General features: G+C 48.3%; 1 protein-coding gene across 1 annotated transcript; it reads left to right on the plus strand.

Moving 5' to 3' along the window:
- Positions 1-26: 26 nt before the first annotated feature.
- CD8B (CD8 subunit beta) lies at positions 27-20349 on the plus strand. The gene is made up of 8 exons (XM_045883743.3): positions 27-145; positions 687-738; positions 2231-5356; positions 8342-8701; positions 12316-12405; positions 15709-15798; positions 17492-17528; positions 19602-20349. Exons 3-8 carry the CDS (start codon positions 5119-5121, stop codon positions 19612-19614), a joined length of 828 nt encoding a protein of 275 aa, XP_045739699.2. The 5' UTR covers positions 27-145; positions 687-738; positions 2231-5118; the 3' UTR covers positions 19615-20349.
- The last annotated feature ends 3798 nt before the right edge of the window (positions 20350-24147 follow it).

Here is a 24147-nt window from a genome sequence, read left to right on the forward strand (position 1 = left end):
AATACTAAATTCCAGTTGTTGTTCCAGGTACTGAGATAAAACAGAGAATGAAATACAAATGAGATACAAAGATGGAAAGAAGAGAGGAAGGCTTTGTTGATGTACAAAATGGAGCTCATTTCTGGGCTTGCGTCATGATGAGCAGGTAACTCACCTGGATGTAGGCCTGGAAGGAATTTGAGAATCTTGGAGGTTGTGGGAGTATTCATTGTTTGCTGATTGGTACCATCCCACAGTTGTTGAACATCTGGCGTCCCTAACCCCACCTACAAAATGCCAGTAGCTCCTTCTCCCCACCTAAATGTTGAGACAATCAACATAGGCCCCCATAAATTTACAAAATGTGCCCCCTCCCAGAGTTTCCTACTCACTCTGAGAAAGCCTGGCTTAGCTCCTGGAAGTTCAACTGAGAGTTTAAAATCAGATCCCTGATTTCCTTTGTCCCTGATGACAACCCAGTTATGCAGGCAAGGCTGGTATCTTAACCCCATTTATCAGATGAGGAAATCAAGGCCTGAGGGCTGGAAGAACCAAGAAAGTATTCTAATCAAGATTCTCTGATACCTGACCCACTGTTCTTTCCACCCACCTTTGTTTCCAAATGTTACTTTAAGCAATGCACAGACCATGAAATGACACAAGGAGGTTACTCACTTTGTTCTCTTTCCCTCCATGTGCTCTGCAAGGAGAAAGTCTCCATTCAGTGCAAGGAGTGAGACCCCCCTCGAGGAATGCAAGGTTAGTTCAACATAAGAAAATCAATCAATCTACCACATTAATAGAACAAAGGGAAAAAATCCTCAATCGAAGCAGAAAAAGCATTTGATGAAATCCAATACCCTTTCATGGTAAAAAATACTCAGAAAACTAACAATAGATGGGACTTCCTCAACGTGATAAAATATACTTAGGAAAAAATGTAGCTAACACCATATTTGATGACAGAAGACTAAAAACTTCTCTAAGATCAGCAATGAGATACAGATACCTACTCTCATCACTCCTATTCAATATTATATTTCTAATTTTACCAGAGCAATTAAAGAAGAAAAAGAATTAAAGGCATCCAAACTGGAAAGAAAAAACTATCTCTACTCTCAGATGGCATGATCCTATATATAGAAAAATCTCAATCCACAAAAAAACTGCTAGAGCTAATAAAATCGGCAAAGTTGCAGGGTACAAAAGCAACACACAAAAATCAGTTGTGTTTCTATACCCCAGCAATGAACAATCTAAAAAGGAAAATTTTTAAACATTTCATTTATAATAGAATTCCCCCCAAAATACCAAAGAATAAATTTAACCAAGAAGGTCAAGGATTGTACACTGAAAACTAAAAAATATTGCTGAAGGAAATTAAGGAAGATTCAAATAAATGGAAAGACATCCTGTGTTCATGGATTATAAAACTTAATACTGTTAAGATGGCAATACTATCCAAAGCAATCTACAGATTAAATGCAATCCCATCAAAATTCCAATAGGCTTTTTTGCAGAAATGGAAAAGATGATCTTCCAATTCATATTGAAAATATAAGGGGCCCTAGATACTAAAATTTTTTTTAAAAAATTTTATTTATTTATTTGAGAGAGAGAGCGTGTGAGAGAAAGAAAGAGAGAGATCAGAGCAGGGTGGAGGGGCAGAGGGAGAAGCAGACTCCCCGCTGAGCAGGGAGCCTGATGCAGGACTCAATCCCAGGATTCCAAGATCATGACCTGAGCTGAAGGCAGGCGCTTAACAGACTGAGCCACCCAGGCACCCATAAAATAACTTTTAAAAGCCACCCAGGCGCCCATAAAATAACATTTAAAAAGAAGGACAAAGTTGAACAACCCATACTTGCCGATTTCTTTTCACACTTCCTGATTTTAAAACTTATTACAAAGCTACATGTAGTAGTAAGGAGAGATAGAATCAATAGGATATCAATAGGATATATACGATATATACATATATATTATATGATTTATTATAAGGTATTGGCTTATGCAATAAAGGAGGCTGAGAAGTCCCATGAAACGCTGTCTGCAAGCTGGATACCCAGGAGAGCAAATTGTATTGTTTGAAGGCCTAAGAGCCGGAGGGCCAGTGATGTAAATTCCAGTCCAAGTTCAAAGGCCTGAGAACCAGGATTGTGGGGGGCAAGAGAAGAAGGATGTCCCAGCTCAGGCAGACAGGCAGAGGGAGGGCAAATCTAACTTTTCTCCACCTTTTTGTTTTATTCAGGCCCTTGGTGAATTAGAGGATACACATCCATATTGGGAAAGGCCATCTACTTTACTCAGTACACCAATTCAAATGCTAATCTCTTCCAGATACAACCTCACAGACACACCCAGAAATAAAGTTTAATCAGATATCTGGGCATTTGTGGCCTAGCCAAGTTGACATAAAATTAACCATCCCATTACAGCAATCAAAACAGTGTACTGCTGCCATAAAGACAGACATGTAGATCAGTGGAATAGAATTGGGAATCTAGAAATAAGCCCGTACATTTATGGTCAATTGACCTTCAACAAGGGTGCAAAGACTTCAGTGGGGAAAGAGGAGTCTCTTCAATAAATGATGCCAAGACAACTTGCAGAAGAATGAAGTTGGATTCCTACCTCACACCATAAGCAAAAACAAACTCAAAATGGATCAGGAACTGAAATATAAACGCTAAAATTATAAAACTCTTAGGAGAAAACATCAAAGTAAATATTATAACCTTGGACTTAGCAATGGATTCTGAGATAGACACCAAAAGCATGAACAACAAAAGAAAAATACATAAATTGAACTTCATCAAAATTAAAAAGTTTTGTGCGTTAAAGGACATTAAAAGTGAAAAGACAACCAACAGTACAAGAGAAAATATTTGCAAATCATGTATCAGAGAAGGGTCTAGTATCCAAAATATATAAAGAGCTCTTATAACTCAATAACAAAAAGGCAACCCAATTTTTAAAATGAGTAAAGAATTTGAATAGACATACAAAGAAGAGATACAAATGACCAATAAGCACATGAAAAGAGGTCTAATATTAATCATTTGGGAAATGCAAATTAAAACCACAGTGAGATATCCCATCACAGCCATTAAGATGGGTATATTTAAAAAAAAAAAAAAAGTAACAAGTGTCCGCGAGGACATGGGAAATTAGAGCCCTCATACATTATTGGTAAGAATGTAAAATGGTGCAACTCCATGGAAAATAGATGGGCAGTTCCTCAAAAAGTTAAACATAGAAATACCATACAACTGAGCAATTACACCCCTACGTATATACCCAAAAGAACTGAAAACAAGTACTCAAATACGTATTTGTACAAGAATGTTTATAGCAGCCTTATTCACAATAGCCAAAAGTAGAAATAACCCAAATGTCCATTAATAGATGAATCTATAAGCAAATTGTCTTATATACATACAACAGAATATTACTTAGTTATAAAAAGGAATGAAGTACTGATACATGCCAAAACATGGATGAACCTCAAAAATGTCATGCTAAGTGAAGGAAGCCAGACACAAAAGGCCACATATTGTATGATTCCATTTATATGAGATGTCCAAATCGGTAAATCCACAGAGACCAGGTGAAGATATGGGGAGGGGGGAAATAGGAGATTTCTTTTGGGGAGATTAAAATGTTTTGAAGCTAGATAGAAGTAGGTGGTGGTTGCATGACAATGTGAATGTACTAAATATCACTGGATTATATACTTTAAAATGGTTAATTTTATGTTATGTGAATTTCACTTCAATTAAGAAAAAAAAAAAAAAACTCACACTAGTGTGGGTCTCCCCAGGGCTATCTGCCCTGTGTATGCTCAGCCTCACAGTTGGTCATGAGAACAAGGAAAATATTGAGGGAGACTCTAGCCTCTGACTGGGCTGTAGGAGCAGGCCTTCCTCCCTTAGAAGTGTGCACCCTTGAGGTCAAGGCCTGGGTCTTTTTTTTAGTTAGTTTCAGAGGTAGAATTTAGTGATTCATCAGTTGCATTTAACACCCAGTGCTCATCACATCACGTGCCCTCCTTAATGCCCGTCACCCAGTTACCCCATCCCCCCACCCACCTCCCTTCCAGCAACCCTCAGTTTGTTTCCTAGAGTTCAGCGTCTCTTACTTATGGTATGCCTCCCTCTCAATTTTCATCTTATCTTATTTTTCCTTCCCTTCCCCTATGTTCATCTGTTTTGTTTCTTAAATTCCACATATGAGTGAAATCATATGGTATTTGTCTTTCTCTGACTGACTTATTTCGCTTAGCATAATACCCTCTAGTTCCATCCACATGATTGCAAATGGCAAGATTTCATATATATATCTTCTTTATCTATTCATCTGTTGATGGACATCTAGGCTCTTTCCATAGTTTGGCTATTGTGGACATTGCTGTTATAAACACTGGGGTGCAAGTGCCCCTTTAAATCAATATGTTTGTATCCTTCGGATAAATACCTAGTAGTGCAATTGTTGGGTCATATGGTAGCTCTATTTTTAACTTTTTGAGGAACCTCCATACTGTTTTCTAGAGTGGCTGCACCAGCTTGCATTCCCACCAACAGTGTAAGAGCGGCCCCCTTTCTCTGCATCCTCACCAACATTTGTTGTTTCCTGACTTGTTAATTTTAGCCATTCTGACCAGTGTAATGTGGTATCTCATTATGGTTTTGATTTGTATTTCCCTGATGCTGAGTGATGTGGAACATTTTTTTCCTGCGTCTGTTGGCCATTTGTATGTCTTCTTTGGAGAAATGTCTGCTCATGTCTTCTGAGGGCAAGGCTGGGTCTTGGTCACTCAAGGCCCCACTGAGCCGGAGGGCCTCTCCAAAAGAAAAGAAGTTAAAAAAAAAAAAAAAAAAGGCAGAAGGAGGAAAAGGAGGAAGAGAAAAGAGTGACCAGAATTAGGGTCCAGCTCCACCCTGCATATCCGGGGGACCTTGAGTATCCTGACTTCTCTGAGCCTCAGTCGCCTCAACTGTCACAGGGAGTCATGACCCTTCCAGGGCAGGGGGCGACCACACGCGTGCAATTGCTTGGCGCAGGACAGCGTTGTCACCTCTTCACCGGAAAGCAGGGGGTCCTAGCGGGCTCTTTGGAAACGCACGCAAGACCTTTGAAATGCCGGAGGATGAGGGCGGAGACCTTGCCAAGCTCACACCGGACTCCCTCCCCTACCCCGCCCGGTCCTGTCCTTCCTGTCCCTCCCCCCACAACCCACCCCAGCTGCCCCGCCCCGCCCCGCTCCCCACCCGCCGCCAGCCTGGACGGTCTCAGCAGCGTCCCGCTGGGACCAGGTGTCCCGGACGTGCCAAGATGCAGCCGGGGCTCTGGCTCCTCCTGGCCGCGCAGCTCGCAGGTAAGACGGGGAGACTCGCGGGGCGCGCGGGGCTGGAGCTGGTGGTCTGCCCTGGACCCGGGAAGAGCCCGAGCCCTAGAGTTTAGAAAAGGCTGTCCCGGGAGGATGCAGAGCCCAGAGGCCGGGGCTGTGGGGGTCCCCGGGAGGCGGCGCGGCAGGCACAGACCCTGAGCGTGGAAAAGAAATTCATCTCCCCAGTTCATTACTCCAGGGATCCCTGAAGCCCTAGGATTGAGGCTACTCTCCCCCAAAAGCGTGGAGGGGAGGGAAGAGAGGAGGCGGGGAGGGGAGGATTTGAGAAGGAAGAAAAGAGAAAGGGGAAGGATATACAGAGAGGAAAGAAAAAACCGCCCTTGTCTAGGGTTCCCACAGGGATGTGCCCCCAGGAAGGTTCCAGAGGCTCAGTTTGGCTTTGATGTCCCATACTTGGCCCAGGGTTCTGTTGAGACATTTTTAGTACTTCCGGGGAAGTACTTGTGGTACAATCTGCCAAACACCAAGCTACTGCCCGCTCTCGGACAGGTGTGGCCGAGGACTCCCTCGGGGTTCCCTGGCTTGTGGGAGCTCTGTGGTGCAGCTCCCAGAACCAGCTGCGGGAGTTGGAATGTTGCAGTCGGAATGTAGCGGGGAGTCTCCGTCCCTCTCATAAGCCCAACCAGACTGCCTCTTGGAAGAAGCCCCTCCACACCCCAAACTGCCCACTACCCTGCGGTTGATTGCTCTTTTCCCCAAAAAGCCCAAAGCTGGTCATCCTGCCAACAGTCACAAGGTCTGCCAGCCCCCTACTGTGATCCGGTGAGCTCAACCCCATCTCAGATAGAAGCTAGTCCAGGCCATTCAAAACTAGTAGTTATTGCTGATTGTTTTAGAAACAGCAGGTCCCTCTGAGTATGGAATCACTGGGAGAGGGTCAAATGAATTCCACGAGACCGCATGGGTATCGAGGCCTGGCTCTGTGTCTGGCACGGAGATGGGGCTTGGCCATGCTGGGTATTCAGCCTCCGGGGACACAAGAGAGAGACCAGGGTGTGTCGCAGCAACAAGCCTGCATGTCAGGACACAGGAAGGGGAACATACACACAAAGCCCAGGATCCTTTTGGGCCCCTTTACCCCTTAAGGAGTCACTTCTAGGCTTTCTTGCAAGAACTTCAGGAGTCTGCATATTTGCAGACCCACTATGTGCACAGGGGGACAGGACAGCGATCCAGGAGAGGATCACAGGTCTCCTCGATTCAGGGAGTGACTCAGAGCTCAGGTTCTGTGGTCCCAGACTTGGGTTTGAATCTGGATCCACCACATACAGGCTGTGTAACCTTGAGCATGCCCATAACTTTCCTGAGCCTCTGTTTCCTCATGTGTAAAATGGGTGTAAAACAGGATCTGGTGAGGATTAAGTGACATAATGCATGTACCATGCTGGGCACAGTTCAGTACAGATTGGCATCATTGTTTCTTATTATCTCCCCCAAGATGTCAATGACCCCCAAACAGTGAAGAAGCTCTGCTCTGCTGAAAAGGCAGGATGGTGTTTAGGGAGAAAAGAGAAGGCCCAGTAGGCACGTGGGCACCAGGTACCATGTTATTCTTGGTGTGCGCCGAAGCTCGGAGTGGCCTGTGAGTGGAACCAAAAAGCTTACGTTTGTGGCCCGCTATGGGGCCATGAAGCCTGAGACACAAGCATTGTCAGGATTGTGACTCTAGGCCGCTGCCTCAGTAGGCCAGCTCCCCTTGGGTACACACACACACACACACACACCACACACACACACCCTCTGGACTCCCGTGCCCTCCCATGCCTCGAAGTTCCTAGGTCTCTGCCCCGGTCTGTAGGATCTCCCTTTGCCCCACAGCTAAAATGGAAGGCTCACCAGGTCAGATTTGGTGTGTTGGACTTGGCTGTGAAGGACCCATTCAAATCTTTCCTAAGATGTCATCTGCTGCCTGTAACATCCCCTGGTGTGTGAGACACGTAGACAATGAAGTACCCGTGTACAGCGCTTTACAGTTTGAAGTGGGTTTTCTTGGATGTTCTAACCCTCGCAGGCGAGCAGGCAAGCAGGCCTCCAGCTGCCCTCCTCCTAAAGGGCAGAGACAGACTCCTTGACTTCCTGCAGTCCCACTGCTGGTAGGGGCAGAAGCTGGGTTCAAGGCCAGGTCTTGGAGTTCTGGTCTAGTTCTCCATGAACAATCCCCTACTTATCGATGCTTCCCAACTTGAGACTAAAATGAAATTCCAGGGCTGCTTCTGGGGTGTCTGACCTTCCCTTCGGGGATGGGGATCCAGTGACCTATCACTTGCTAGGCTAAGAATTTGAAGGCCGTGGTGGCTCGTATGGCAACAGTGAGTTCCTCTTGCTTGAGCATGTCTTGCAGAAAGAGTGGTTGGCCCTCTTTTAGATTGGCCAGACCAGCCCCGAGCTCTGCCTCTGATCTGGGGCTCCTCCGGGCTGCCTGAGTCTCCGCCACCTGCTTGGAGCCTGTTGAAGGCCTGTCCCTAGACTGGCAGCAGGACAAGGAGAAAGGCAACCGGCTTTGACTTCAGGCTTTGAATCTTTGAGTTTGAATCCCAGGTCACTTACTAGCTTGTCCCACTTGGTGGGACTTTGAACAAGTAACTTCATGCCTCAGTTTCCTCATCAGTGTCATGGGGATAAAAATCCCCCAATAAGTTTGAGGTTGGATTAAGATCATTTATACAAAGAGCCAGGCATATAAGCAAGCAATCAATAAATGGCAGCTCTCTCCCCATCCCCTCCATAAAACCGGCCATAGGAAACACCTGATTGCAGATGGTCTCCTGGGAGGTGGGGTGCTCGAGCTCCGAGTCCGGGAGCCACCAGCGGCGTTTGCCACAGCCCCTGGCCCCTGCAACTGGGCAGGGACTCCCATGGCTTTACTTCGATGCTTGACTCTGTGACTCTGAAGCCCCACAACTGTGGTTGGGAAAACGTGTTGGTGATCTCTGCTTCTTCTGCTTCTCATAGCTCTCCATGGCAGCTCAGTGCTCCAGCAGGCCCCTGGGTCCATACTGGTTCAGACCAACCAGAGGGTGATAATGTCCTGTGAAGCCAAAACCTCCCCCACTAGCACACGCATCTACTGGCTGAGACAGCGCCAAGCTCCGAGCCCGGACAGTCACCATGAGTTCCTGGCCTTCTGGGATTCCGTAAAAGGGACTGTGTACGGCCAAAAGGTGGAGCAAGAGAAGCTAACTGTGTTTCCGGATGCAATGAGGTCCATTCTCAATCTCACAAGAGTGAAGCCAGCAGACAGTGGCGTCTACTTCTGCATGACCATCGGGACCCCTGAGCTGACCTTCGGGAAGGGAACGCAGCTGAGTGTGGGTAAGAATCTAGCTCAATGCTGTCGATGAGCATGGAGCACCTGCTGGGTGCTGGGTGCGTGCCAGGCACCGGAGCTGCCTCCGCTCTCAGCCGCCCGCCCCCGCCCCTGCCCCCGCCCCGCAGGAGAGAGTGCCGGCTAGCACCGTAGCTGGTAGGAACGGACTTACCCAGAGCCAGGCAGAGGCAAGTGTTCTGTGTAGTCATTTCAGTCCCCACTGCCATCTACCCTGGGAGGTAAGATGCTGATTCCTATTGCAGATGGGATGCCTCAAAACATTGCTGCTTCTTCTGGGGACAAGGCGGTGCTGTCCTTCAGCCACATCAGGTCTCCCTGAGGCTCTGCCTAGATTGGGCTGAGTCCTGGGGCCTAACAGTGGTCTCAGAAATTCCCACTGAGTGTGCACACCAGGAAAGAAGGTCATCACTGCCTGGACATACCCAGTGAGAGCATTTCTAGGGCCGGAGGATGCCCTTACATACTGAATGGGTTGGGGGAAGCTGTGGCTCATACCCACACCCAGAGGTACAGGGAGGAAGGAGACTGGACCCCAGGCCTAGCTGCAAATTCTGCTGCATATTCATTGTGTGCCTTTGCACTGGGGTCCCTCTGCTCCCTGGGCCTCAGGTTTCCCATCTGTTTCACGGGGCTGCCGTTGGCCTCCATGACCCCCTCCAACCCCGAGAAGCTGCAGTTCTGGGAGTTAAGTCAGCACGCCCCATAGAAAGAGATGATAAGCCACAGATGTGATTTAAAAATTTCTGATGCCACGTTAAAAAAAGTAAAAAGAAACAAGTGGAATTAATTTCAATACTGTATTTTTAACCAGTTTATCAACAATACCATTTAACTTGTAATCAATATGAAAATTATTATTGAAATATTTTGCGTTCCCTTTTCATACTAAGTGTTCGATGTGTTTCTTACCCACCGCACACCTTGAGTGAGACTGGCCAGTGGCACAGAGAGCAGATGGCCACACTCTTGGACAGTGAGGAGTAAGCTCTGAGAGGTGTGAGGGAATCATGGCAGAAATTCTCAAAGGCCTGCACCTGACTTTAGCCCCCTCCCCACGTTAGCCAATGGCCGGCCGACCCCCTGCGCTCCTCCCACTGTCCTGCTTCCCTCTCACCTGGGTTCTTCTCAGGCTGGGGGCTGAAGAATGACAAGGGGACCCCCCCTTCCCAGGAACTGGACCACTCAGCATGGGAAGATGCAGAGACAGCTGGGGCAGCAGCACCATTAGGAAGAAAGAAACAGGGGTGCAGCTGTCTCATCTCACCAGCTTTGGGTCTTCAGTCAGGAGGTAGGGGTGGGGGCGAGATCTCTGGGCAAGAAGCCGAGGCATGCTCAGTAGGGTGTCGACTGATTCCTGTATTGAAAATTGGGCTTTGGGGGGTTTGGGGTTTTGGTTTGGTTTATTGTTTTTGTCTCTACAAGCCTCACATTTTCCCACTCATGAGATTTCGGGGTCTGAGGAAGGTAGATGATGAAATAAACAAAGCTGGTTTCTAGAAGCTTCCCCTCCACCTACACCACCCCCACTCACTCCTGGCTTTGATATTTCCAAACCCCTCATGCTGCTCAGCTCCCTGAGAATAGCGGACCCTTCCCAAAGCATGTGCTTGCACCTCGCCAGAATTAGGGTATCCAGAGCCACACCCCGCCCTTCCTGCCAGAGGTCAGCACATATTGAAGGAGGAACCTCAGGTAGTAAAGAAAGTATTGGAGAAAGACAGGGCCTTTTGGGGGCCGCTTAACCATACCATGGGCTCAAAAGTCCTGTCCTTTTCAAAGAGGAGAGAAGTGGGGAGATTAGAACGGGGACAGGGGGAGTCAGGAGTCATCAAGGGGACCCAGCTCTGGGCAAGAAGAAACTAAAATGGAACAAGCCTCCCCACAAACCCCTCATCAGACACAGACACCGAGCCCAACCAAGACGCTGAGGTGCTATAGACTGGCTCCCCTGCAGGCTTCCCACTGACCAGCCGAGAGACCTCTGTGCCTCCTCATGTATAAAGTAAAGGGAAGGGGCACTTCTGGGGCCGTAAGGAGGAAAGGAGGAAACAATGCTGGGCCCCCACTGGGCAGAGGGCCGTGCTCCCGCACACTTTGGGAGCACCATAGCCAGTGTCCTTTTCCCTCTTATGCTAGTTTCCCTCAGCATTCCCATGGCTGAGGGCCTTGACCTGATGTGCCTAACTTTTTGTTAGAAAGCATTTGCACCTGAGGAAGGGTGGCGTCGTGAGAGCCTGGAATCAGGGTCTCTTGGCTCAGATCCTGGTAGTGCTGTTTAAGGCTTCCTGAACTTTAGACGAGCTATTCCAGTTCTCTGAGCCTAGGCCTCCTTGGGGATAAGATGGGGGTCCTAGTGCCTGTCCCAAAGTTGTTGGGTTCAATAAGCTTAAGCTTAAGCTCAAGTGCTTGGCTGTGCCCCTGGCACATGGTGAGACTTAGTAGGGGTCCGTTCTAGTTAGTTGGTTCTCCCCAGAAACCTCATGAAGCAGGCAGAGGATGCGTGTTATCTCCACTTTCCAGAGGACACTCAGGCTGGCGAGGGTCCACAGTGTCCACTTCTTATGGAAGATGCCAGCCCCGAAATGGCCATTTCCTGGCGGCCCCTCTCTGTCCCCTTGACACTAGAGTTTAAATTTATGGTGTCACTATCTTCCCTCTCCTACCGTTTTGCAGAAAGTCATTGCAGTGAAACGTCTTTGCTCACCTCACAGAGACAAGGGTTGGATTCAGCAGCACCCGGTGCTCACAGCATTCCTAGCACCTCAGAGCCTCCGGTGCCTCCCTTGGCTCAGTGTGCTTGTCCCCCTGCCCTGCCCCAACACATCACAGTGTGACACTGGATTAGAACAGAAGAGAGGAGTGACCCACCCAGGCGTCAGGAGAGGGGTTGGTGGGGCCAGGCAGGCACATTGCACTGTGGGGCCTCGGGGCCAGCCCCTCACATCGCTGGTGTTCATCTTTGAAATTAAAGGTTGAGACTAGAGGTCGTTCCAGCTCTGATAGTATATGATTTGTAAAGACACTTGAGAAGGAAAGAAAATCCCCATTGCAACCTGCATGCTATTGTACATATGGGAAAGGGCACCCACCTCCTTTCCATGAGCTTCCTCCAACCACTTAGGAATTAGCAGTTTGGCTGAGGGGCTGGTCTTGTCAAGGGTTTGGGGACTCTGGCTTCCTCTCAAGGTCTTCGGCCAGGGGGAGCCTGCTGAGGCCAGGGGGAGCAAATCTCGGGATGAAAATCCCGAGAAGGAACTGGGAGTCATCTTTATTTCAGCAGATGGGGAAACTGAGGCACAAAAAAGTAATAGGACTTGCCCCAAGTCACACAGTGGTTAATCAGGGCTGCTGGGGCTCTGTTCAGGACCATATGGATGCAGAGCCCCTCTCTTTCCTGGACAGCAAAACAACCCCCTGCCTAGGCCCTCAGTTAGGTCTGAGAGTTGGGAAAACACCTAGAAAATTCTATCGCTCTGTAACCTTGGAGCCCTGTAGCAGCCTAGTCATAGAGGCTTTAGTACCTGGATGGAAGACATGAGATTTTAACTTTTGTCTGGAACTCCACCCACTGTTTACATGTCTTGCTTGCTTTCTGTAGTTGATGTCCTTCCCACCACTGCCCAGCCCACCAAGAAGCCCACCCCCAAGAAGAAAGTGTGCCCGTCCCCAAACCCTGTGACCCAGAAGGGTGAGTTCTCCCATCTTCCTGGACCTTCAGAAGCACAGCAGGATGTCTTCCTTCCCTCCCTCCCTCCTTCCTTCCTTCCTTCCTTCCTTTCTTCCTTCCTTCTTTCCTTCCTTCCTTCTTTCCTTCCTTCCTTTCCTTCCTTCCTTCCTTCCTTCCTTCCTTCCTTCCTTCCTTCCTTCCTTTCTTCCTTCCTGCCTTCCTTCCTTCCTTCCTTCCTTCCTTCCTTCCACAAGCCCTTCCCACCTGTGGACTCTAGCCTGTTTCTCTGGCCCCGCCCAAGCTGAGGTCGGAAGGGAAGTTGAGTATGACCACAGTGCTGCCCTCCAGCAGCTCACAGTCTAGTGGGGGACACGCTTACAAATCATCACAGGGCAAAACCTAATGGAGGCTATGTCCACCCCCAAAACCTGCACACCAGTGTTCCTAGCAGCATTACTCATAATCGCCAAAAAAGTAGAAGCTCAGAAACCCACCAACTGATGAATAGATTACCTAAATATGGAATATCCATACAATGGAATATTATTTGGCCATCATAAACAGTGAATTACTGATACAAGCTACAATATGGATGAACCTTGAAAATATTACACAGTGAAAGAAGCCAGACACAAAAGATCCTGTATTATGGGATCCCACTGATAAGAAATGTCCAGAATATGACATTTCACAGAGACAGAAAGTAGATGAATGGTTGCCTACAACTGGGGGGTTGGGAAGGAATGGGGAATGATTGTTAATAGGTACAGGATTTTTTGTGGGGTGAGATGAAAATGTTCTAAAATTAGATTGTGGTGATTGATAGTTGCACAACTCTGTGAATATACCCAAAACCATCAAATTATACACTTGGAGCAGGTGAACTTTATATGTAAAATCTATCTCAGTAAAGCTGTTAGCAAACAAAAGTACCGAACCCAAAGGACCAAAACTTTAAAGTCTTTCAGTTTGGATGCTTACCAGAGGACCTGACACACAGCGTGTGCTAATATGTGTTTGTTAATGAGTGAACAAACTTCCGTCTCTGTGCTATACGCCCAGAGACAGCAGCTGGAGGGCGCGGCGTGTGCTCACACACACACACAGACATAGACACACACACACACACAGAGACACACAGACACAGACATAGACACACACAGACATAGACACACACACAGACACACACAGAGACACACAGACACAGACACACAGACACACACACAAAGACATAGACACACAGAGACACACACACAGACACACACACAGACATAGACACACACAGATACACACACAGACACAGACACACACACACATAGACACACAGAGATATAGACACACACACACATAGACACACACAGACACACACACAGACACACACACAGACATAGACACACACACAGACACACACACACACTTCACTTGAACCATCAACCCAAATGTGTTTATGGAAAAATACTGAGCCCTGTCCCCCAGAAGATACTGGTGACAAACAGAAAGCGTCATCTGCTCCTACCCACAGAACAAATGGCGGCAAACCAGCACGCTAGAGCTGCCCGCGCTACTGGGGTTGCTCGGTCTCAAATACGTCAAGTAACAGAAAGAGCCTGAGGAGAGGCACCTAATGGGATCGGGGGATCAGAGCAGGAAGCTGCCCCACGGGGTCACAGTAGTAAAGGAAACCAGAGTCCATACGCAGAAGGGCACAGTCTTGGGGAGCATGAGGTGGAGATAGAATGAGGTAAAGTATCTATGCCCCACGACTTGGCCTAAAGGATCTCAGGTCGGTTACAACAAAAAATGACACAAAAGGCAAATACACCAGGGCCACTGAGTTGCGGGTGCCGAAACTGGGTCTGTGTGTGCTGGGATTCTAGAGAAGTAGAGAAGCAGCGAAGCCAGCTGCACCAGAGGGAATACTCCAAATACCCTGGCACCAACGCCCCTGCCCCCCCCCGGTGAGGTAAAGAAACAACCCCAGGCGCTCATCTTGAGGGGGGCACCCAGCTAGAGCCCACAGCTTGTCGTCATGAATGAAACCACACGGCCACCCTGGGGAAGGGCCTGCTCCCCAAGGCTTCGGGCTGTCCCTGGAGATGACATTGAGAGCAACGGTGTGGTAGCCTCTAGGCTTCAGGGGACTCCGAAACCCGAGCAGGGCAAGAAAGGCCAGGCCAAGCCATACAAGCGGCCAATATATGAAAATAGGCTGACGCTGACAAATCATCAGGGAATGCAAGTGAAGTATCATGTTAAACCCACTACACTGGCAAAAACTAAACACTTGGGCAATACTGAGGGTCGGCAAGGGCCACAGCTGGTGGTTAGGAATGAAAAGCAGTGCAGGCTTTTTGGAAGGCTCTTCACAGTGTCTATCACAACTTTAAACAGACATGGTTGATGGTTTGGTGGTTCCTGTTTTCAGTGTCTGCCTCAGGCTGCCTGGTACATTAGGAAAAATGTACCAGGATATTCCCTGCAGTTATTTGTAAAAGTAAAACATAGGAAACAAACAAAATGCCCATCTGATGGCTGAATAATCCATGGTATGTCCAAACTGCAAATGTTACTCTGCTAGGAAAAGTGTGTGCTGAGATACTTTTTTAAAAAGATTTTATTTGTTTATTTTAGAGAGAGGTGGGGGGAGGGGCAGAGCGAGAGGGAGAGAGGGTCTCAAGCAGACTCTGCGCTGAGCGTGGAGCCCGACTCGGGGCTCAGTCTCACGACCCTGAGATTACGACCTGAGCCAAAACAAAGAGTCAGACGCTCAATGGACTGTACCACCCAGGCGCCCCCTGATATATTTAAGTGAAGAAAAAAATGGTTTGCCAAACAATTTGTACAGTATAAGCCACTGTATGCTTTAAAAAAAACCTGTATGTGTTTGTGTAAATTATGCATGTGTAAATGCAAAGAGAAAGGTACCAAATTAACCATGGCATTTTTTTCCTGTGAAGGAGCTAGCATGCCAAGGAGCACTCTAACCATATACTTGAATCCTTTACAAGGAAAATATATTCAGCAATCTCTTGTGTAGTTAAAATAAAAGCTTTAAAAATAAATAGTAAAAATCTCTTTACCGGGCATGAAAATTATCTCCTTTCAACATAAGTAGCTCCTGAGTTTAATTAATTTTTAAAATGATGATGCGGGACATAACATTTTCCATGTAAAATTATCTCAGTGTGTTTAAAGTACCTAGAAAGAAAGAGAAGAAAAATGTGCAAACAGTGGTATTCTCTGGGAGGTGGGACTTCCGGTTGACTTCCCTCTTTGTCTTTTTATGTGCATGCCTCGGATGTTCAGTAAGTGTGTCTTTTCCAGGCCCCTCCTGTGGCCCCCTCACCCTCGGCCTCCTGGTGGCTGGAGTCCTGCTTCTGCTGGTGTCCTTGGGAGTGGCCATCCACCTACACTGTAAGTTTTGCCCTCTTGGGCCACCATAGTGGCTCCTTTTGCTGTCGGAGGTGTCCCTGAGCGTCCATCCTTCTCTGGGGGAGACGGACAGATGGCAGAAGTCTACACCTGCCCCCAGCCCATGGCTGCAGAGGTGCGGGGATCAGAGACCACCCTGTCTCTGGAGTCAGACAGACCTGGGTTTGAAGCCAACCCCACTATTTGCCCATCTAGGGACCGTGGCCTCTCTGAGCCTCAGCCGCCCCATCCAGGAGTAACAGTGTTACCTACCGCCCAGGGTGGCTGTTTGTAAGGTCCTGCCCCGAGGGCCCAACGTGGGGTATGAGCTCAGTCAGTGGGAACTCCCATGAGCAGTCGGGATGCAAGCAGTACAAAGAAGACATTGACCTGGGGTTTGGGTTACGTTCCCAGAAGCTTGAACTCCTCCTCCTCTGCGAGGCTGCAGGAAGACTGATGACTGTCTCTCCGGGCCGCCCTGGAGATGAGATCATGTCCTGCTCTGGGCTCCCAGGCTTCATCAGAAAGGGGGAGCTGCAGGGGAGGCCCGCATGGCTGCCCAAGAGCCCCGGGCTCCACCCTTGGCCCTTCTGCTCACCTGTGCCACCACGAGCAAGTCACTGACCCTCTCTGGGCTTCAATAAAATAGGAGAGGGTGGCTCGCAGAGGCATGGACTAGATCAGTGACGCTTTTATAGGTCGCAGACCCCTTTAAACTTGTGATAGCAGTTACAGACCCTCTCCCCAAAGAAATGTGTCACGTGCACATTTTTGCATAACATTACCATTCAGGACAGGATCCATTTGCCCCCATTAAAGTTCAGTGGTCTGCAAACCTTTTTTTTTTTTTTAAAGATTTTATTTATTTTTTTGACAGAGAGAGACATAGTGAGAGCAGGAACACAAGCAGGGGGAGTGGGAGAGGGAGAAGCTGGCTTTCCGCAGAGCAGGGAGCCCGATGTGGGACTCGATCCCAGGACCCTGGGATCATGACCTGACCTGAAGGCAGACACTTAACAACTGAGCCACCCAGGCGCCCTCTGCAAACCTTTTTGATCAAGGATCTCATTGGTAAAAAATTGTTAAATTATGAACCCCAGCTGCAAATAGATCTCATTATTTAAAAAAAAAAAGTTGAATTTTAAACTCTAACTGCAATTAGGTGTATTTATTTCATATATTAAGTATGTTATCAAATGTGGTTCATAACTGAAAAGTAATAAAAGATGAGATAGACCTGTAAATAAACATGCTTACACTTCCTTCCGGCATCCCTTGCGATTCCCCCAAATGCACACACTCTAGCTTGAGACCATCTGTCTGCACACCTCTCATTCCTGACCTGCTGGAAAGGGCAAACTGTCACGTTTAAGGACACACAGACCGGAGTAGATTCACTAAGTTCGAATTCTGGCTTTACTGCTTACTAGCTGCACGACTTTGGGCAAGTTACTCCGTGCCACGCATGCTCTGTGACTCAGTTTCTCCATATACCCAATGGAGGTACTAAGAGGAGTAGTCATTGGCTTCTGTGAGCGTGAAGGGAGTTAAAGCACATAAAGTTGGAGCGCAGCCTGGAGCCAGGGAAGTGGTCTGAGGTCCTGGCTGCCCCCGTCATCTCCCTCCTCGCTCTCTGGGGCTGGGAGTCAGCGGCCCACCGCCCACACCAACCCACGTCCTTGTTTTCTTCTTCCAGGCCTGCAGAGGAGAGCCCGGCTTCGCCTCCTGAAACAGTAAGTGCTTGGGGCCTCGAAAAAGTGCCTGTGACGCGGCCCTGGGTGTGGTCCTGGCTTCCTCAGCCCCCGCTGTTGCCACAGCCTCTACCTGCGGGGATCCCAAGCCAGACCCCGCCTGCAAAAAAATCTCAGACTGTATAAATAGATGGAGCCATAGAGTTCAGGAGGAGAGATCGTCTAAACAAATGAAAATACTGGGTATTTCAAGCACGGAGAGACTTAGCTCTTAGCTCTCCTAATGATCACAATCAACTCTTCAAGCATAGAATACAGTAGGATGCCCCAAACTCTTTCCCTCCCAGCATTTCATTTGACTTGGTCCTGCAAGGACATAGGAGGGTTACTGTTAGAGACCAGCTGAAAGACTTGCTCAAAGCATTTGGGATAGTAAAGAGCAGGACTGGATCGGAAGACAAGTTGGTTCACTGCTTCCTTCCCTGCTCATGTGGGGCGTTGGGCTGCCTTGGTCCTGTCTTCCTCCCTGGACCCCACCTGTGTCCCAGGAGTTGGCAAATCAAAAGGCACATGGACATGGGAGCTAAAAAGCCCCGGCTCTGCAGGCCACTGAGCTGCTTAAGCACAGGCAGATACCCAGAGGCTGAGGCCCTCAGAGGCCGGCGGCCAGAGGCTGCTCCCAGCCTCAGGGAGTGCCAGGCCTCAGCCGGACCATGAGCAGTGCTCTTGGATTGCTTTTTCATCCTCAAAATACCGTTCCACATCTACCTGTCTCACTAATGACAATCCCCTCCATCTAGAGGTGTTTGGAGGAAAAAGAAAGCCCATCAAGCCTCTAGATTGAAGAGGGCAAAAGGGCCTGGTGCTCAAGAGCTCGGGCTGGGGGGTTTGAATCCTGTCTGCCGCTCTTCAACCGTGGGACCATAGGCGAGTCACTTCACCCCTCTGAGCCTCTGATTCCTCATCTGTGAAATAGGCTAACAGTACCAACCTCATGGCTCTTGTGAGGACTTACTGGGGTAGTACCCATAAAGTGCTCAGCCCTGGTCCCACGGAGTCGAAGGACAAACGCATGTCACTTACAAAAAGTCAACTCTACCATCCAAACAACCAAGGAACAAAATGTACTCCTAAATACTTGAAAATTTAAACTCCAGATAAACTCTGTATTATATTCTCGACATTATTATATGCATTGTATTTGTCTATATATTTGCTTGACTAAAGATAGTCACTGAAACATGCCTGCTGTCTTTTATGGGTGATTTTCAATGATAATTTTGATTGTGTACAGTTTTCACAATTTTATGTGCTGGATTTAGAAGTTAGCCCCTACCTAAGAGACGGTAACCTGAGTGTGTTTGTCTGAGCCTAGATCTGCAGAATGTTCTGTTCAACATCTTCCCCGTGGTGACCTCTAATGGAGAATGAGTCCCCATCGGGGTACTGGCCCCACTCAGCCCTTCATTTTAACTTGTTCCCCAGTGATTTGATGCCAGTTTTAGGGGACCTCTGAGGATCCACTGAGGTGGGGAAGGAGTTGGGGGTGAACATGGGAGCGGTGAGCTTGCTCACCCTCTGCTCACGGTGCTGCTGCCATTGACTACCTGTAGTTACGCTCGCCAGTGAGACATCATTTGAACAAAAGGGTTTGTGGCTAAAACAAAATTTGGAAATCCCGTCTCGTTTTGCTACCATGATCCAGGTGTGGGCGAAAGAGTCCATGGGCCTCACGGATAAGCTATTCCAAACTCAAGTTGCGATTTGGGGCAGACGCTCCCCAGCCCGAAACTGAGCCTGGAAAATCTTCCCATCAGCAAGCCACCTTCTTCTGGCCCCTTAGTGTAGATTTGTGAGTAGCTTCTCTTAGAAGGTACTACAGGAAGTAACACTATTCAAAGCTAGAGTGCTTTGGACTTTGTTTTTTGAGCTTCTTAAATTTTTTTTTTTAATGACTAAGTTGGGCCCTAAAAACATACTAACAGAAAACTCCTGGCCCGGGGCTCCTTACTGCAAGTGCAACCCTGCATCCTCACCTGTCATTTGTCTTTGTTACAGGAAATTCATATCATTTCCCTGACAATAAGTGGGGTCTCAACTTGCTGTTGTTTTCAGATTTTATAAATGAGCAAAAAATATGCTTTTGGGGTCCTGCTACAAAAATACGTTTGGTCAGTAACGAGCGAGATCTGGAAAAATGAGAGAGAAGAGCCACGCTCAACTCACTCTGCAGTGGAAATTTCGCTGGCCTGCCGAAGTTGCCTGCTTTTAACTATTGCAAGTTCTTTCTGTGGGCCTCACACATGGGAGCAACGTGTTACTTGGTCATCGGGAGCCACAGCGAGAAGGCTTCAGAGCCCCCGAACACTTCCTGCAACTCGGGGGCACACTGGAGGATGCTGCCATGACACCACTTCCAGCTCCCATACTCCCCCTGGGCTGGGCTGGGACCTTTGTGTTGGCTGTCCAGCCCCTGTCTCGCAAGTTGCTTTGCCCTGGTAGGGCACTGACGTGGAGTCCTGAGTCTCTCATGGGATGGCGCTGGGCTGGCTTCTCCTTGGTCTTCCCAGGCTGGGGCTGACTGCCCTCACCGAGAGCCCCAGAGACCAGACCCAGCTTGGAAACCAGCTTTCTGTGAAGGGCTGACCTGACTCCTGTAGTGATTTCAGTCTCCGGGGATGTCCTTTTGGGGCTGGGGATTTGTGGCTTTGAGAATGGGAAGTCACTTTATCTCCTATTAGGAATTTCCCCGACTTTCACTTCTGCTCTCCCATGGCTTGTATATTTCTCTCTCACTTTCTGTTCTTTTTATGAAAATGTCTTGGTTGTAAAAATAAAGTCCTGAATAAAAGATGCAAATGGGTCCTGTGATGGAAAAGCACAAAGCCCATCTGTACGGCAAAGATGTTGATGCTCGGCTGAAAAGAAATAACAAGGATAAAACGTGCCTGTCCTCATTCGCCCCTGTGACATGCTGTCGTCCATGTTGTAGGCATAGAGAGAGTCTCAGAAGTTGGGAAGCACCCCAGGCACCCAGCGCCAGGCGGCAGGGGCCCCAGGGGCTGGCCTCCCCTGGCCACCCCAAGCCACCTTCACTACACCTGTTGGGTTCTACAGAGTGGAACCCCAGGGACTCCTAGCCACAGACTGCTGACCTTGTACTAAAGAGAAGGTGGGAGGCATCAGGGTCTCTCTCTCAGCTTTGACAGGAAAAGCAAATGCAAGGGGAACACGCTGAGCTGGAAGAGGGAGTTGAGATGAGGAGCTCGTGCCTTCTGAAAAAGCCCAAGGGGATCTGATCTTAGCTTCCCACCCTGGGCTTTGGCAGTATGAGAGCTACTGAGCCAAAAATGACTGCAGCCTGAGGCTGCGTTAACAGAAGCACCAGGTGCAGGCCAACAGAGAACAGAGCCCCACCTGCTTTTCCCAGCCGGCTGGGAGGTGCCCTTGAAGAAGGGCAGTGGCAAACCAGGCTCTGCTCAGGGACCTCTGGCAGCCGCAGAAAACAGGAAAGGAAGATGGCTCGAGGGGAGGAGGCATCTGAGAGCTGCCTGTGGAGTGAAGGGGGCAGAACTAGGTGTGGCGGGTGGGAGTTAGAAGGGTGTTGGTGCAGGAGATGCTTGAGAGAAGCAAACGCTCTCTGCCCATCAGCTCTGAGGACGACAGGACAGGCTGGCTCCCAGGGCCCCAGGGAGGGGGGAAGGAGCCAGGGCGGCCAAGCCAGACTCCTCTAGGGTTCAGGTTTAAGGTGGGCTTCTTGCTCTGAGACATCCCATTTAGTGATAAGAGACTAAAGCCCAGGGGATGCCTGGGTGGCTCAGTTGGTTAAGTGCCTTCGGCTCAGGTCACGATCCCGGGGTCCTGGGATCCAGCCCAGGAGCCCCCACATGGGCTCTCTGTTCAGCAGGGAGTCTACTTCTCCCTCTCCCTGTCCCTCTGCCCCTCCCTCTGCTCGTGCTTGCTCTCTTTTTCTCTCCCTCTCTCACACACACTCTCTCTCTCAAATAAATAAAATCTTAAAAAGAGAGAGAGAGACTAAAGCCCAGATGTGCGACCTGCCTTCCCTGCAGGCTCACACCCAGTCCACAGCAGAAGTAAGAACTGGCCTCCAGGCCCCTCTCCCCACTTTAGGCTTGGCTGTGTGACAGCATCTCCCCATTGCTGTCTTTGCAATTGTGTTTTGTTTGCAAATTCACATGGAGGTGAGGTTGGAGGACCAGGGCCGGGGAAAGGGGGCGGGGGTGGGGCACCTCTGTCTCTTTTCTATGCAGCAGGTCCGTGCTACAGCTCGGTCTGCCCAGAGAGCTGGAGCAGGCTTGGCTGCCAGCAGCAGGGGCTGCGGTGAAGTCGTCTGCACCCAGCACCTGACTTTTCTTTTGCAGAAGGAACTGAGCATTTACTACTTTCTGGAGGTCCGTTATGGCAAAATATTTAAAAAAAAAATTTTTTTAATCTAGCTATCTTTTAACTCGCAATTCCACCTCTAGGCAATTGCCTTTAAAAAAAAAACACATCTCAAGGTTCCATGCACAAAGAAATACACATCAAATCGGTTTTTGTCGTGCTGCTTAGTAGCCAAAAATTGGAAATTGTCCAAATGTCCATCAAGAAAAGACAAATCAATTGTGAGACAAGGGACTCATGGCAGCGATTAGGGAATGAGTGAGATCCATCCATGCAGGCTTCAAATGATGGCCACTACACCTGCATATATTTTAACAACATCTGTATGGATTATCCTCATTTGAAGTGCAATATATGGCCACTGTTAAAATTCAAACACGATAAAAACAGGCAAAGCAAATATACGTTAAAGTCAGGATATGGTTACCCTTATTGCAGGGGTGCTCCATAGGAGGGAGTATGAAGTTTGGGAGTTGGCATGTCCTGTCCCCCATCTGGGGGCTGCTCCTACGGGTGTGTTCAGTTTGTGGAAAACACTGAGCTATACACTCATGATATGTCAACTTTCATGTGTACATATGGAAATAGATATAGATTATACTCCAACAAAGACATGTTTTGAACATCTAAGTACAGAACATTGCAGAAATATGTAAAATTGGCATTAAAATTTTCTTGTTCTCCCAGATTTTTCCTGCCTGTACTCTTTTAAACAGAGAATTGAAATCTTATAAAATGTAATACGTAATACCTAAGATACAGAATATAAAAAATCGAATCTTATTATTCTGCAAATTTGATTTTTTTTTCTCTAATAATATATCAATGCCTCTGGACATATTTGTGTATGCATAGAAAAAGATCCGGAAGGATATACTCCAAGCTGTTAATGGTAGTTACTCTGGGGAGTTTCCACTTCTGCATTATACATGTCTGTGTTGCGTGAATTTTTACAACAATCATGTGTGACTTTTATAATTGGGGGTAGGAAACTTTGGAGAAAAGAAACGGCCTCTTTTTAGAAAGAGGCTCTGATCATCGTAATATTAAAAAATTGGAATCTGCTTCAGTAGCCGTCGATGGGAGATTTTGTTCACAAGTCACAATTTCTAAAAATCCGTGCAATGGAAATCACGTGACTCGTGCGGGGGCTGCCGGACTGCAGGGCCGAAGTCTCCAGTCGTGCAAACCTGTAACTTCTGTGCTCCTCAGTTCCCTCCTTTGCAGTGGGAGCAACAACTGTCTCTCTCTCTGCCTTGCTGTGGGGCGCGCCCATAGCAGGGTCTGGGGCCAGCGCGGCTTCCCTGGGCCGGTCCCCACTCAGCGGGAAGCAAGGGTAGTGAATTCTGGGCACCAGCCTGCAGGTGTAGCACCAGCAGCACGAGTTCAAAGGAGGAAGGGGGCTCCTACACCACCCCCTCCTTTCATCTTTACTCATCCCCACCCCTGCCCCCGCAGCTTGTGTCTCTCTACCTGTAGGAAGTGGGCAACTTGTTTTCACAAAGTGATCCCTGGTCCTGTGTGGGCTGCAAAGCTGATCGAATCTACCGCCCAGTCAAAGGGAAAGAGAGAAAGAGCCCTGTCTTCAGAGGCCTTTCCAGGTGTGGAGGACGAAAGAGATTTCCTCCATCACTTCTTGGGAAACCTCCTCAGATGCGTCACTGACGCTCCTTGGTGACCGTGAGTCACTGGTTCCTGGAGTCCTGCGGGCTACATAACCGGGTGCCTCAGCCCAAACAGAAGGAAACCGCATCCCTCGACACCGCATCAGTTTGGGATTCACAGACGTAAGCCTGGCGCGGGTGATTCTTGTCATGCTGAACGCCAAAGTGCTGAAAAAGGACCCTATTCCTGCGCAGTGTCATTGGCTGTCCTGGATCCTGTTTTCTCCCATTCATTTACTGCCTTTTATGTGCAAGTACCCATCTTTAGCTTAGCTTGGGCTTCTGAATTTGAACAAAAAAGTCTACATTTCTTTGAAAAAATATATATATTTTTTTAATATTTTATTTATTTATTCGAGATAGTGAGAGAGAGAGCATGAGAGGGGGACAGAGGGAGAGGGAGAAGCAGGCTCCCTGCTGAGCAAGGAGCCTGACGTGGGGCTCGATCCCAGAACCCCAGAATCATGACCTGAGCCGAAGGCAGACGCTTAACCGACTGAGGCACCCAGGCGTCCCTTTTCATATATTTTTAATTGCAGACTATCTCCCATCCTGTCCTCTTTGACAAGTGAGCTAATCAGCTGCCCCCTCTC

This window comes from Mirounga angustirostris, unplaced genomic scaffold, assembly GCF_029215605.1.
Source record: "Mirounga angustirostris isolate CCGP_5_RB_7025 unplaced genomic scaffold, mMirAng1.0.hap1 SCAF_10, whole genome shotgun sequence".
In the NCBI taxonomy this organism is placed as follows: domain Eukaryota; kingdom Metazoa; phylum Chordata; class Mammalia; order Carnivora; family Phocidae; genus Mirounga; species Mirounga angustirostris.

Excerpts from the sequence above, each read along its gene's own strand:
- CD8B (XM_045883743.3), top strand. The coding sequence starts at position 5,119 with ATGCCGGAGGATGAGGGCGGAGACCTTGCCAAGCTCACACCGGACTCC. Across the intron at positions 5,357-8,341 it reads CCTGGCCGCGCAGCTCGCAG|CTCTCCATGGCAGCTCAGTG; the intron begins GTAAGACGGGGA and ends TGCTTCTCATAG. Across the intron at positions 8,702-12,315 it reads GGGAACGCAGCTGAGTGTGG|TTGATGTCCTTCCCACCACT; the intron begins GTAAGAATCTAG and ends TGCTTTCTGTAG.